We start from the raw sequence: 15,241 nt of genomic DNA on the forward strand, positions 1-15,241 counted from the left end.
GTTGATGGTACTTTGGTGTATCAGCATGGAAGACAGTGTTGAGAGGTGATGCTGGAAATGTAGGTCGAGACAAATGGTAAAGAACTTCATGTGCTTTACATGCTACAATAACTTGAGACTAGAGTTAACAGACAGTCATTGGTTTTAAATTAAGGGACACGATCAATTTCTTTTGATCAGATGAATGAGAAAAAGAAAAGAAAGGGAAATCAAGTTAAAGTCCAAGTTCGAGATAAGGGTCTGATCTAAATCAATGAGAGTGAAGAAGAGAGAACAGATTTCAGATGCATTTTTTAAGTATAATTTGTTAAGCTTTGGTTGACTAACTAGATATAAGCAACGAAAAAAGAGTCAAGAATAAGTACGCACGCGTGTGGACATGATACTATTAGTGAAGAGAAAATAGAAAGCAAGAAAGGAGTGGTGTAGAGGGGAATGACAGGTTTAATCTTAAACACGCTGAATTTGAAGTGTTTGTAGAACATCCAGATGGAAATATTTGAAGGACAGCAGAAAATACGAGTTACCTCATATTAACACAAGTAGCACTAGAAATGCAGTTTTAGAAGTCTTAACTACTTAAAGGCATGGAAAAATATGCAATCACAAAGGAAGAGAATACAGAATGAGAGGAAGAGAAAATGAATAGAAAGTGGAGCTTTTAAAAACACTAATGAAGATGGGGGTGTGGAGGGGAATTATTAATAGACTCTGGCTTCACCTAGTTCCTAACCTCACAATGTATCAAAATGCACTACAGTAATATAAACTCTCCCTTTAGAATTTTAAACGTCAGTGTTCAAAATTTTAAGATCTACTTCAAATTACACAAACCACTTAGATATTGAGTAGCTTTGTGTTCTTTAATTAACTAACAATATGTAACACATAAGACCAAGGCTGATTGATATCAATAAAAGCACAAAAGGCAAATTCATAAATTATTTAATGACTAATTGTTTAAGCACATCCTCTGGCTTAATTAGAACTCTTAACACAGTACATTTTACTTGTAAGATTTCCTACCTGAAAAACAAATACAGTACCTGCAAAATTCACACACTCATCTGAAAACTTAAAACTTTCATGTTCATATGGCTATAATCATGGCTTATCAGTCTTTCTTAAAAATCCAATTAACCTTAACAAAAGGCCGAACAAAATGCACGTGTATTTGGTAATGATTATATCCACACTATAAACACTAGTCAGTTACCAGGGTAATCTCAAGCATTTTGTAAATACCCTTATATTAAACATAATTGAAGTATATTTAACTTTCCCCAAACATTAACATATTTTATCCTCTTAACAGCATTTCAGTAAAAAATAAACAACATGAGGTAGTTTACTTTGAAGGCACTTTTATTTTATTAGGAAATTAAGGTCGCTATTTAATCCCCAATAGAGTTTGAAAATTACTATAGATACTGGTCATTAAACAGAATACCCATAACAATAAAACAAAGCAACATTCTGGACAATAGCTGCATCATGATCAGATGATTTACTGAAGGACTAGTGAGAAACAAATCAAACAGAGAATTTTCCTTCCTTGAAACACATCCCCAATGAGATGAGACATGGCAGACATGCACCCCAAGTATATACCTATGTTAAATTTTCCCACCTATCTTTTTTAAGTAGTCATTTTAAATATTGAAATTTTCCTTAAGAACTTATTTTAATATTGCAACTAATAATTCATAGTATATATTCAATCAAGAAATATTTAATCAGTGCCTATACAGGGTGCAATGTAGGAACAAAAATGTGTAAAACATGGTCTCTACTTTCATCATTTACAGTATAATTGGGATAAGCTAAATACTTATGAAAAATCTAATTATAAATGGTATTGGGAAAACTGGACAGCCGCATGCAAAAGAATAAAATTGGACCACTATCTTATACCATACACAATAATTAAATCAAAATCGATCATCAAAGATTTGAACACAAGACCTGAAACCACAAACTCCTAGAAGAAAACAGGCGGAAAGCTCCTTGACATTGGTCTTGGTGATAATTTTTTCAATTTGACACCACAAGGCAACAAAAGCAAAAATAAACAAATGAGAATACATCAAACTAAAAAGCTTCTGTACAGCAAAGGAAACCATCAACAAAATAGAAAGGTAACTTACCAAATAGAAGAAAATATTTGCAATCATATATCTGATAAGGGGTTAATATCCAAACTATACAAAGATCTCACATAATTCAACATCAAAAAAACAAATAATCCAATTAAAAAAATGGGCAGAAGATCTGAAGAGACATTTTTCCAAAGAAGCCATACAAATGGCCAACAGGTACATGAAAAGGTGCTCAACATCACTAATCATCAGAGAAATGCAAATCAAACCATGAGATATCATCTCACACCTGTTAGAATGGTTATTACCAAAAAGACAAGAAACAACAAATGTTGTTGAAGATATGGAGCAAAGGGAACACTTGTACACTGTTGCTGAGAATGTAAGTTGGTGCAGCCACTAAGGAAAACAGTACAGTGGTTCCTCAAAAAATTAAAAACAGAACTACAATGTGATCCAGCAATTCAACTTCTGGGTATTTATCTGAAGAAAACGAAGCCACTATCTCAAAAAGATAAATGCACCCCTTTAATCACTGCAGCATTATTTACAATAGCCAAAATACGGAAACAACCTAAGTGCCCATCAATGGATAACGGATAAAGAAAATGTGGTACGTATATACAGTGGAATATTATTTAGCCATAAAAAAGAATGAAATCTTGCCATTTGTGACAACATGGAGAGACCCTGAGGGCGTTATGCTAAGTGAAATAAGTCAGACAGAGAAAGACACATACTGTATGATCTCACTTATATGTGGACTCTAAAAAGCAGAACAAAATGAATAAACAAAACACCAAGCTCACAGATACACAGAACAGACTGATGACTGGCAGAAGTGGGATGGGGGGACACAATGGGTGAAGGGCGCTAAAACTGCCAGCTGTAAGATAAATAAGTCATAAGGATATAATGTACAGCATGGGGATAGGCACTATAGTTAATAATACTGTATTGTATATTTGAAAGTTCTCATCACAAGAAAAAAAATTTTCTAACTATGTATGGTGACGGATGCTAACTAGACTAATTATGGTGATCATTCACAATATATACAAATATTGAATCATTATGTTATACATCTGAAACTAATATAATGTTATATATCAATTATACCTCAATTTTTAAAAAGATCTGACCAAATAAATGGATAAAAAGTAGAATTATATAATACATTCCTCACCTGTACAATCTTGCGCAACATAAATAGTTATTCCTTGTAAATCTGGGTGTCTTGCTTCTTCAACTGCTTTTCTAAGAAAATAACAAGCATTATCCTTTAAAATCCTAACTAACATTTCCAGTTAATAACAAACAATTTAATTTAAGGGAAAAGAAAGCCATCAATTTCTTGACTTTCCTATTTACCCTATAGTGTCTCCTTTCAAAACTATCATCTGAATGGTATCAAAAATCAAGTCAATTTTTTCAAAGTAGAATACTACACTAAATTACTCAAAAAACATTAAAACATAAGTTTAAAAAACATATTTTAAAATTCTTAGGTACAAAGGTGTGAACCCCACCCTGCCCCCCAAAAAAGAATTTCTCTCAAACTCACCTGGCTATATTAAATGTTTTCTACCCAGTGGTATTACAATATGCTTCAAGGTTTGCTTCATATTAACTTACATTACTGACTAGCAAAGTATGATTGTCCTCTGGTACATTTATGATAGATTTTTTCTTTTCTTTAAACAATAGCATGACTTTTTTCCTTCATTCAAAAACCTATATGACCTGAACAAATGAATTTCCCACTTTCAAGTCTTAGAATTCTATAAGTAAAATTGCAAATTGAAAAGTATTTCCAAGTGAGTATAATATTCTCAATGGTGCACATGAAGTGAAAAAAAATCACAACAATATATGTAAAAGGAAATTACACAAATTGTGGAAAAATACTTTTATTTAACTGTATCTTTATAATTTTTTAACTTAACATGCCTTATTATGCATGTTTGTATGTGCTAATATAAAAGAGGGATGGGAAAACTATGGCCCATAGTCCAAGCATGACCTGTGGCCTGTTTTTGTACAGCCTGCAAGCTAAGAATGGTTTTTACAGTTTTCAACGACTGTAAAACAAAAAAAGAAACAAAAAGAGCAAAATGAGCAATAGAGCCCTTATATAGCCTGCAAAGCCTAAACTATTTACCATTAGGCCTTTTATAGAAAAAGTGTTCTGATCCCTGGGATACAGAACATAACATCTTGAAGAGTAGAAACCATGCTTTTATGATTATGTTTTTATACATGTCATACCAAGCTGGACTTGACATTATTAACAATCCATTTAATAATATTAGGCAACTACTTTTTCAACTATAAGCTTCTGACCTATAAAATATAAAAGCCTGTTAATAAACAAAAAAAACCTTTGTACTAATTTGGATTTTGTATATTATTCTAAATAGACTAAATTTACTATAACATGCTGTACTTGGATGACAATATTAATGATTCAGTTAATAATAATAGTGGGACACAATAAATATGACAACTTTTTTAAAAACTTAAGTAGCATCCAAATAATTGGCACATAAAAAGCTGAGGTATAGTGAAATCTGACTTTTGACTTTTTTCTAACTACTCTGAATGTCACAGACACTTTATTTTACTATGATATAATTATAATATTAATAGTCCCATACATTTACAATTCACAAGAATTTGATGTGTGCAAAGAAATGCTGAAAACATCAATTTTAGCTCTTGACATTTCATTACACTATCAGTACATTACAGCCCCCAGGTTACACTATTAAAAAAAAAACAACTATAATGTTATTATGCATGTTCCAAGGTTGAAAGAGTTGTTAGTTTTTAGAACATTTCAATAAGGTAGTCTAATGAAAACCTGGTTAGAAAGAGACCTTGGATATCTATACCTATGAGCAAAAGAAGAAAAATTTGTCAGTAGATAAATGTAACTAGAGTCACAATATGTCTTGTTTTTTCCCTAACAGTAAATGAAAGCTACTTTATGAATATTCTCATACAGTTAGACTTTAAAAGTTCCAATAATATATATGCACTGCAAAAATCACTATCTCTGAGCCTGAGGACCTCTGTCACAAGATGAAAGATTTTAAAACAATTTTACCTTAAAATGTGAGCAACCACAGCTGGTCCATACCAATCTCCAGCTTTTTTCCCAGACTTCTTTCCATATTCTATTAGTTGATGTAAACCAAAGAGAGCCAAGGGGGAATCACCAAACCAAGAGATGATTTTCCTGTGATAAATTTCATTTTGCATTTCACGATCATCAGAATATCTCCCGATTGTTTCCTTCAGAGAAATTGTTGGGGTTTTGAGTTCTCTTTCCGCTGAAAGCGATGCTTCGAATGATGCAGTAAATTTTTTTACAGTGTTGGAAGTCCATGATTCAGAGTCTGAATTTTCAATGTTCAAAGCATCAGGCCAGGTCCAAGCTATAGTAGTTCCAAAACAAGGTGTTCAGATCTTTTAAATAGTTAGACTTTAACAATTCTACTAAAATAAGCATGTAGCATTTAAAGTCCTATGGGTTACTAAACTAAAATAGCAAAGTCAGAAATAGGCAAATTTATAGTGATAGAAAGTAGATTAATGGTTGCTATTGGGAATGACTGCTAATGGGTATGAGGTTTCTTTGGGGGAAGATGAAAATCCTAAAATTAGATTATGGGGATAATTGTAGAACTCTGTAAATAAACTAAAAACCACTGAATTGTTGTTCACTTTAAATGAGTGAAATTATGGTATGTTGATTATATCTAAGTAAAGCTGTGTAAAAAAAAAAATAAAGGTACAAGCAGAGGAAACATGCCAATATACCAACGATGTTTACTTTTGAGTTGAAATATTATTCTCCGGACTTTTCTGTAGTTTCTAAAATTTTTTAAATGGGGATATATTACATATAATCAGGAAAAAATTACCGTAATGAAAGAGAAAAAATAGTAAACTTAGGTACAAATGGACAATTCTGGAATATGTTTTTCTTTTCTTTTTTTTTTTTTGCGGTACGTGGGCCTCTCACTGTTGTGGCCTCTCCCGTTGCAGAGCACAGGCTCCGGACGCGAAGGCTCAGCGGCCACGGCTCACGGGCCTAGCTGCTCCGCAGCATGTGGGATCTTCCCGGACCGGGGCACGAACCCATGTCCCCTGCAGCGGCAGGTGGACTCTCAACCACCGTGCCACCAGGGAAGCCCCTTTCTTTTCTTTTTTTTGACAGTGTTAAGGTGGAATAAAGACTTTTGTATTCCATTACCAGTACTGCTCACCAGACATCCAGTCTTGACTACCCAAAGGCACAATAAACATATTCAACTAACAATCATAGTATTTATGAGAGTTTAACTTCAGAAAGTGGATTTTGTTTTGGTTATACGTTAAAATAGAAGTTTGACCTGGAAGTTTAATATTTCTTTACAAGGTGTTTTTTTTCTTATACAGTCCTTTCAAAATAACTTTATTATTTAGGGAGTAACATCCATTCTCTAGTAAATGAAGTTAATAAATGAGTCATTAGAGATCAAAGATCCCCCCCCAAATCAATTATATCACTACCTCACTGTTTTCAATAACACAACAGTCCCCAAACATTCATATAATTTCAAGCTAACAAAATGAGTCACATATTCAGAGACCTAGTCAGAAGTGTGAAAAGTATTCCAATTCTTATCCATGATTGCATGAGACTATAAATAAATCATCCCAGAAAAAGCTGAAAAATTCCTTTTCCTTGCAATATCCACACTGCTCTTGAATAAACATTCTCTCCAAATGATCTCATCAATAATCCCTACAGAAAGGTTATTAAATATTTGTCATGCATTGCAGAAAATTGTCTGACACTTAAAAAAATATAACGACACTTAGTAATAACCAGATATGATAGCCTAAAATGGTAAACTAAAATCCTCCTACAAATGTACACATTATATAAATATGAACTAATAGAACTGGTAAGAAAGGTGGCACATTGGAAAACATAGATATATGTAAGTTAGTATCAATGACATTTCTGAGAGTGTAAAAGTCTAAGCAAGATGACCTTATTAAGAAAATGCCCTAATCAATTTAACTGATTATAATCACATTTATAAAGATAAAAATAATTTTAAAGCATAAAACTGTAAAATTTCTTAAGATTTAAATAATGTAAAAACATTAACTGCTCAATAATTTTCTGCTCAAAGTCACTGCTGTTGACCTGCCCAGAATTTACTGAACTGGAGATAATCTAGAGTTCAATCAAGAAGAACTAAATGATAACAGCAACAAAAAATCCAAAGACTACTAAAATTTGAACTTAATTAATTCATAGTGGTAGTCATGAATAATACTTATGTTTAACCTGTATGTTTGAAAGGTGAATGGCCCAGTCCAACAAAGATGTTACATGCTAGATTAGTTACAACTTTAGAAGACATAGGGGACTCAGGATATTAACATCAGGGAATTTTATTCAGTTTGCAGGCTAGAGTTCAAATTTAAAAAACAGTAACAATAACAAAACCCCCCAAAACCAGAGATTTGATTTACCTCTACCAAGGAAGTGTAGTACGAGTCCTTGAGCCAACAGCATCTGGCCAGTTCTTAGTGTACAGCCCCAACCACAGTCCGTTGTCAAAGCTGAGCCTTCTATTGGAGGAAACTCTTCCCTGTAGGTAAGCCATATTCTTGAAATGAAGTCTTTACGAAATTCTTCTACACTTCCCGCAATCACATGATCTTCTATTGTACATCCTGAGCTTACAGGTAACAGTTCATTTTCATCTACAAAATAAAAATATAAACTATACTCTAAATAAATGCAAAGAAATGTCAATAATGGTACTATATTCCCATTACTCTCAATATGGAGCACAGCACAATCTTTCTAATTCTTTTTTTCAATTAAAATGAAGATAAGTCTCATATTCTGCCTATTCAGGCTGTTATGAAAATCAAATGAGAATGAATGCTGAAATGTTCTGTACACTCTGGTGCTAACTAATATAAGGTATTATCAGTACTACTGTTGTTAATAATACCCTGTATTCTGAATATAATCAACTCTCTTATGAGGACGTAATATAAAAATATATTTTCTTATTGCCTCATTTGGCTCAGGATATAGATATTAGTGCTCTCTAAAATGAGATTTGCAAATAAAATATCGTGATTTGTCAATATGTAAAAATGTATGTAATCACATAACTAGTTCTTAAAATCAAATAAATGTGCATTGTATTTATTGTCATGAATATTTATACTCAAATTATAAAATCAAAACTAACAAGCTAAACAGTAAGAATATAAAATTCTTAAATATATTCATATCCTTTCATGTTGAAGTATATATTTTTTTAAATTGTTGTGACCCACATATATCATTTTTAAAGGCTTTTCCAAACTGATTACCTCCTATGCAATTTCTATGTGAAAACTATGGTCACTATTTGCCCAATAATTTACAAAAGACTAGTGCTCAAAAGGAACTAACATTTCTTGATTCTTCCAGACAGAAAGTCTTAGTCATCTTTTCAACCTCAGCATGAAGCACAGTGCCTAGCACAAATAGATCCTAATAAATGTTGGCTGGTTTGGGTGGGTGGATGCATAGGCAGATAAATCTCCCCATAACTCTCAATTTCAAGGAGTTTAATTTCTAATGCCCTTCTAAAGGATGTTAAAGCAGTTTTATCATGCTTTTATTCCTCATCTTTCCTGCACCTATCCCTTTTCAAGCTCATTCTGAAAAAAATTACAATCACCCAAACTTCATCATATTCAGCTTAATGGAGCTAAGTTGTAGCATATAGTGTCAGTGGTAATTAAAAGAATACATGCCAGGGAGATGTTCAAGATGGCGGAGGAGTAAGATGTGGAGATCACCTTCCTCCCCACAAATACATCAAAAATACATCTACATGTGGAACAACTCCTACAGAACACCTACTGAACGCTGGCAGAAGACCTCAGACTTCCCAAAAGGCAAGAAAATCCCCACGTACCTGGGAAGGGCAAAAGAAAAAAGAAAACACAGAGACAAAAGAAAAGGGACAGGACCTGCCCCTCTGGGAGGGAGCTGTGAAGGAGGAAAGGTTTCCACACACTAGAAGCCCCTTCACTGGTGGAGACGGTGGGGGCAGGGGTGACGTTGGGGGAAGCTTCAGAGCCACAGAAGAGAGTGCAGCAACAGGGGTGCAGAGGTCAAAGTGGAGAGATTTCCTCACAGAGGATCACTGCCAACCAGTAGTCACCCGCCCGAGAGGTTTGTCTGCTCAACCACCGGAGCGGGTGGGGGCTGGGAGCTGAGGCTCGGGCTTCGGTCGGATCCCAGGGAGAGGACTGGGGTTGGCTGCGAGAAGACAGCCTGAAGGGGGCCAGTGCACCACAGCTAGCTGGGAGGGAGTCCGGGAAAAAGTCTGGACCTGCTGAAGAGACAAGAGACCATTGTTTCGGGGTGCATGAGGAGGACTCCTTTCCTGTGTGCCCACAGAAGGCAAAGTACCACCTAAGTGAGCTCCAGAGATGGGAGCAAGCTGTGGCTATCAGCTTGGACCCCAGAGGTGGGCACGGAATGCTAACGCTGTCGCCGCTGCCACCAAAAATCCTGTGTGCAAGCACAGGTCACTACCCACACCCCCCCACCGGGAGCCTGTGCAGCCGGCCACCGCCAGGGTCCCGAGATCCAAGGACAACTTCCCAGGGAGAACACACGGTGTGCCTCAGGCTGTTGCAATGTCATGCCAGCCTATGCCGCCGCAGGCTCGCCCCACACTCCAATTATGACTATTGTACCCTCTTTCTCCCGGGGCTGAGTGAGCCAGAGCCCCCTAATCAGCCGCTGCTTTAACCCCCTCCTGTCGGGGCGGGAACAGATGCCTGAGGGTGACATACACGCAGAGGCGGGGCCAAAACCACAGCTGAACCCCAGGAGCTGTGCGAACAAAGAAGAGAAGGGGAAATTTCTCTGTGCAGCCTCAGGAGCAGCAGATTAAATCCCCACAATCAAGCTGAAGAACCCTGCATCTGTGAAATACCTGAATACATAACGAATGTTCTCAAAATTGAGGCAGTGGGCTTTGGGAGCAAATGTAGACTTGGGGTTTGCTTTCTGCGTCTGATTTGTTTCTGGTTTTTACGTTTCTCTCAGTTTAGTTTTTAGTGCTTGTTATCATTGGTGAATTTGTTTATTGGTTTAGTTGCTCTCTTCTTTTTTTAATTTCTTATTTATTGATTTTTTCCCCCTTGTTTCCCTTTTTGTGAGTGTGTATGCATATGTTTCATTGTGTGGTTTTGTCTGTTTAGGTTCGCTTTTACCATTTGTCCTAGGGTTCTGACTGTTCTTTGTTAATTATTATTTCTTTTTTTCTTTCTTTTTTTTTTTTAATGGCTGTGTTAGGTCTTCATTTCTATGCAAGGGCTTTCTCTACTTGCGGCAAGTGGGGGCCACTCTTCATTGCGGTGCGCGGCCCTCTCACTATCGCAGCCTCTCTTGTTGCGGAGCACAGGCTCCAGATGCGCAGGCTCAGTAATTGTGGCTCATGGGCCCAGCTGCTCCGTGGCATGTGGGATCCTCCCAGACCAGGGCTCGAACCCATGTCCCCTGCATCAGCAGGCAGACTTCCAACCACTGCACCACCAGGGAAGCCCCTATTATTCCTTTTTATGAGTGTGTGTGTGTACGTTACTTTGTGTGATTTTGTCTAGTTTTGCTTTTACCATTTGGTTTGGGATTCTATCTGGTTTCTTTTCCCCTGCTTTGTTTTCTTCCGAGCCGTGGGGCTGGCAGGGTTTTGGTGCTCCGGCCGGATGTCAGGCCTGAGCCTCAAAGGTGGGAGAGCCAAGTCCAGGACACTGGACCACCAGAGACCTCCCAGCCCCACGTAATATCAATTGGTGAGAGCTCTCCCAGAGATCTCCGTCTCAACGCTAAGACCCAGATCTACCCAATGGCCAGCAAGCTCCAGTGCTGGACACCCCATGCCAAACAACTAGTAAGACAAAAAAACAACCACACGCATAAGCATAAGGGCTGCTTAAACTCATACTAAGTTCACAGACATGCCAAAACACACCACCAGACACAGCCCTGCCCGCCAGAAGATCCAGGCCCACCTACCAGAACCCAGGCACCAGTCCCCTCCACCAGGAAGCTTACACAACACACTGAACCAACCTCACCCATTGGGGGCAGACACCAAAAACAAACAAAGAACCCAAAGCCTGTGAAGAGGAGACCCCAAACACAGTAAGTTAAACAAAATGAGAAGACAGAAATATGCAGCAGATGAAGGAGCAAGGTAAAAACCCACCAGACCAAACAAATGAAGAGGAAACAGGCAGTCTAACTGAAAAAGAATTCAGAATAATGATAGTAAAGATGAGCCAAAATCTTGGATATAGAATGGAGAAAATATAAGAAATGTTTAACAAGGACCTAGAAGACCCAAAGAGCAAACAAACAGTGATGAACAACACAGTAAATGAAATTATAAAGTCTCTAGAAGGAATCAATAGCAGAATAACTAAGGTAGAAGAACAGATAAGTGACCTGGAAGATAAAATAATGGAAATAACTGCCACAGAGCAGAATAAAGAGAAAAGAATGAAAAGAATTGAGGACAGTCTCAGAGACCCTTGGGACAACATTAAACACACCAACACTTGAATTATAGGGCTCCCAGAAGAAGAAGAGAAAAAGAAAGGGTCTGAGAAAATATTTGAAGAGATTACAGTTGAAAACTTCCCTAACGTGGGAATGGAAATAGGCAACCAAGTCCAGGAAGCACAGAGAGTCCCACACAGGATAAATACAAGGAAAAACACAGCAAGACATATATAATCAAACGATCAAAAACTAAATACAAAGAAAAACTATTAAAAGCAGCAAGGAAAAAGCAACAAATTACATACAAGGGAACCCACATACGGTTAACAGCTGATATTTCACCAGAAACTCTGCAAGCAGAAGGGAGTGGCAGGACATATTTAAAGTGATGAAAGGGAAAAACCTACAACCAAGATTACTCTACCCCGCAAAGATCTCATTCAGATTCGATGGAGCAATTACAACCTTTACAGACAAGCAAAAGCTAAGAGAATTCAGCACCACCAAACCAGCTTGACAACAAATGGTAAAGGAACTTCTCTGGGCAGGAAACACAAGAGAAGGAAAAGACATACAAAAACAAACTGAAAACAATTAAGAAAATGATAACAGGAATATACATATCGATAAACGTAAATGTAAATGTGCCTTAAATGTAAATGGACTAAATGCTCCAACCAAAAGACACAGACTGACTGAACAGATACAAAAACAAGACCAATATATATGCTGTCTACAAGAGACCCACTTTAGACCCAGGGACACATTCAGACTGAAAGTAAGGAGATATAAAAAGATATTCTATGCAAATGGAAATCAAAAGAAAGCTGGAGTAGCAGTTCTCATATCAGACAAAATAGACTTTAAAATAAAGACTATTACAAGAGACAAAGAAGGACACTACATAATGATCAAGGGATCAGTCCAAGAAGAAGATATAACAATTGTAAATATTTATGCACCCAACATAGGAGCACCTCAGTACATAAGGCAACTGTTAAGAGCCATAAAAGAGGAAATTGACAGTAACACAATCACAGTAGGGGACTTTAACACCCCACTTTCACCAATGGACAGATTATCCAAAATGAAAATAAATAAGGGAACACAGCTTTAAATGATACATTAAACAGGATGGACTTAATTGATATTTATAGAACATTCCATCCAAAAACAACAGAATACACTTTCTTCTCAAGTGCTCATGGAACATTCTCCAGGATAGATCATATCTTGGGTCACAAATCAAGCCTTGGTAAATTTAAGAAAATTGAAATCATATCAAGTATCTTTTCCGACCACAATGCTATGAGACTAGATATCAATTACAGGAAAAAAATCTGTAAAATGTACAAACACATGGAGGCTAAACAATACACTACTTAATAACCAAGAGATCACTGAAGAAATCAAAGAGAAAATTAAAAAATACCTAGAAACAAATGACAATGAAAACACGACCCAAAACCTATGGGATACAGCAAAAGCAGTTCTAAGAGGGAAGTTTATAGCAATACAATTCTACCTTAAGAAACAAGAAACATCTCAAATAAACAACCTAACCTTACACCTAAAGCAATTAGAGAAAGAAGAACAAAAAACCCCCAAAGTTAGCAGAGGGAAAGGAATCATAAAGATCAGATCAGAAATAAGTGAAAACAAATGAAGGAAAAAATAGCAAAGATCAATGAAACTAAAAGCTGGTTCTTTGAGAAGATAAACAAAATTGATAAACCATTAGCCAGACTCATCAACAAAAAAAGTGAGAAGACTCAAATCACTCCAATTAGAAATGAAAAAGGAGAAGTAACAATTGACACTGCAGAAACACAAAGGATCAGGGGAGATTACTACAAGCAACTACATGCCAATAAAATGGACAACCTGGAAGAAATGGACAAATTCTTAGAAAAGCACAACCTTCCCAGACTGAACCAGGAAGAAATAGAAAATATAAACAGACCAATCACAAGCACTGAAATTGAAACTGTGATTAAAAATGTTCCAACAAACAAAAGCCCAGGACCAGATGGCTTCACAGGTAAAATCTATCAAGCACTTAGAGAAGAGCTAACACCTATCCCTCTCAAACTCTTCTAAAATATAGCAGAGGGAGGAACACTCCCAAATTCATTCTACCATGCCACCATCACCCTGATACCAAAACCAGACAAAGACGTCACAAAAAAAGAAAACTACAGGCCAATATCACTGATGAATATAGATGCAAAAATCTTCAACAAAATTCTAGCAAACAGAATCCAACAGCATATTAAAAGGATCATACACCATAATCAAGTGGGGTTTATCCCAGGAATGCAAGGTTTCTTCAATATATGCAAATCAATCAATGTGATACACCATATTAACAAATTGAAGGATAAAAACCATATGATCATCTCAATAGATACAGAAAAAGCTTTTGAAAAAATTCAACACCCATTTATGATAAAAACTCTCCAGAAAGTGGGCATAGAGGGAAACTACCTCAACATAATAAAGGCTATATGTGACAAACCCACAGCCAACATCGTTCTCAATGGTGAAAAACTGAAAGCATTTCCTCTTAGATCAGGAAGAAGACAAGGTTGCCCATTCTCACTGCTATTATTCAACATAGTTTTATAAGTCTTAGGCATGGCAATCAGAGAAGAAAAAGAAATAAATGGAATCCAAATCAGAAAAGAAGAAGTAAAACTGTCACTGTTGGCAGATGACATGATACTATACATAGAGAACCCTAAAGATGCTATCAGAAAACTACTAGAGCTAATCAGTGAATCTGGTAAAATTGCAGGATACAAAATTAATGCACAGAAATCTCTTGCATTCCTATACAGTAATGATGAAAAATCTGAAACAGAAATTAAGGAAACACTTCCAGTTACCATTGCAGCAAAAAGAATAAAATATCTAGGAATAAACCTAAGAAGACAAAAGACCTGTATGCAGAAAACTATAAGACACTGATGAAAGAAATTAAAGATGATAAAACAGATGGAGAGATATACCTTGTTCTGGGATTGGAAGAGTCAACATTGTGAAAAAGGCTATACTACCCAAAGCAATCTACAGATTCAGTGCAATCCCTATCAAACTGCCAATGGCATTTTTCACAGAACTAGAACAAAAAGTTTTACAATTTGTATGGAAACACAAAGACTCCGAATAGCCAAAGCAATCTTGAGAAAGAAAAACGGAGCTGGAGGAATCAGGCTCCAGGACTTCAGACTATACTACAAAGCTACAGTAATCAAGTTAATATGGTACTGGCACAAAAACAGATATATAGATCAATGGAACAGGATAGAAAGCACAGAGATAGACACACGCACATATGGTCACCTTATCTTTGATAAAGGAGGCAAAAGTATACAATGGAGAAAAGACAGCCTCTTCAATAAGTCGTGCTGGGAAAACTGGACAGCTACATATAAAATAATTAAATTAGAACACTCCCTAACACCATAGACAAAAATAAACTCAAAATGGATTAAAGACCTAAATGTAAGGCCAGACACTATCAAGCTCTTAGAGGAAAACATAG

General features: G+C 36.3%; 1 protein-coding gene across 2 annotated transcripts in view; it reads right to left on the reverse strand.

Moving 5' to 3' along the window:
• The window catches only part of ATG4C (autophagy related 4C cysteine peptidase), an 88,692-nt gene that overhangs the window by 28,437 nt on the left and 45,014 nt on the right, over nt 1-15,241 (reverse strand). For both annotated transcript variants that reach the window (XM_022581246.2, XM_089921590.1), the window contains exons 4-6: nt 7,638-7,871; nt 5,209-5,539; nt 3,286-3,356 (exon numbers count right to left, since the gene is read on the reverse strand). In XM_022581246.2, the coding sequence (XP_022436954.1) occupies nt 3,286-3,356; nt 5,209-5,539; nt 7,638-7,871 (636 nt within the window). The remainder of the gene's footprint in view (nt 1-3,285; nt 3,357-5,208; nt 5,540-7,637; nt 7,872-15,241) is intronic.

Source organism: Delphinapterus leucas, chromosome 1 (genome assembly GCF_059928025.1).
Source record: "Delphinapterus leucas isolate spDelLeu-1000000601 "Yukka" chromosome 1, BTC_Dleu_Yukka2, whole genome shotgun sequence".
Classification (NCBI taxonomy): domain Eukaryota; kingdom Metazoa; phylum Chordata; class Mammalia; order Artiodactyla; family Monodontidae; genus Delphinapterus; species Delphinapterus leucas.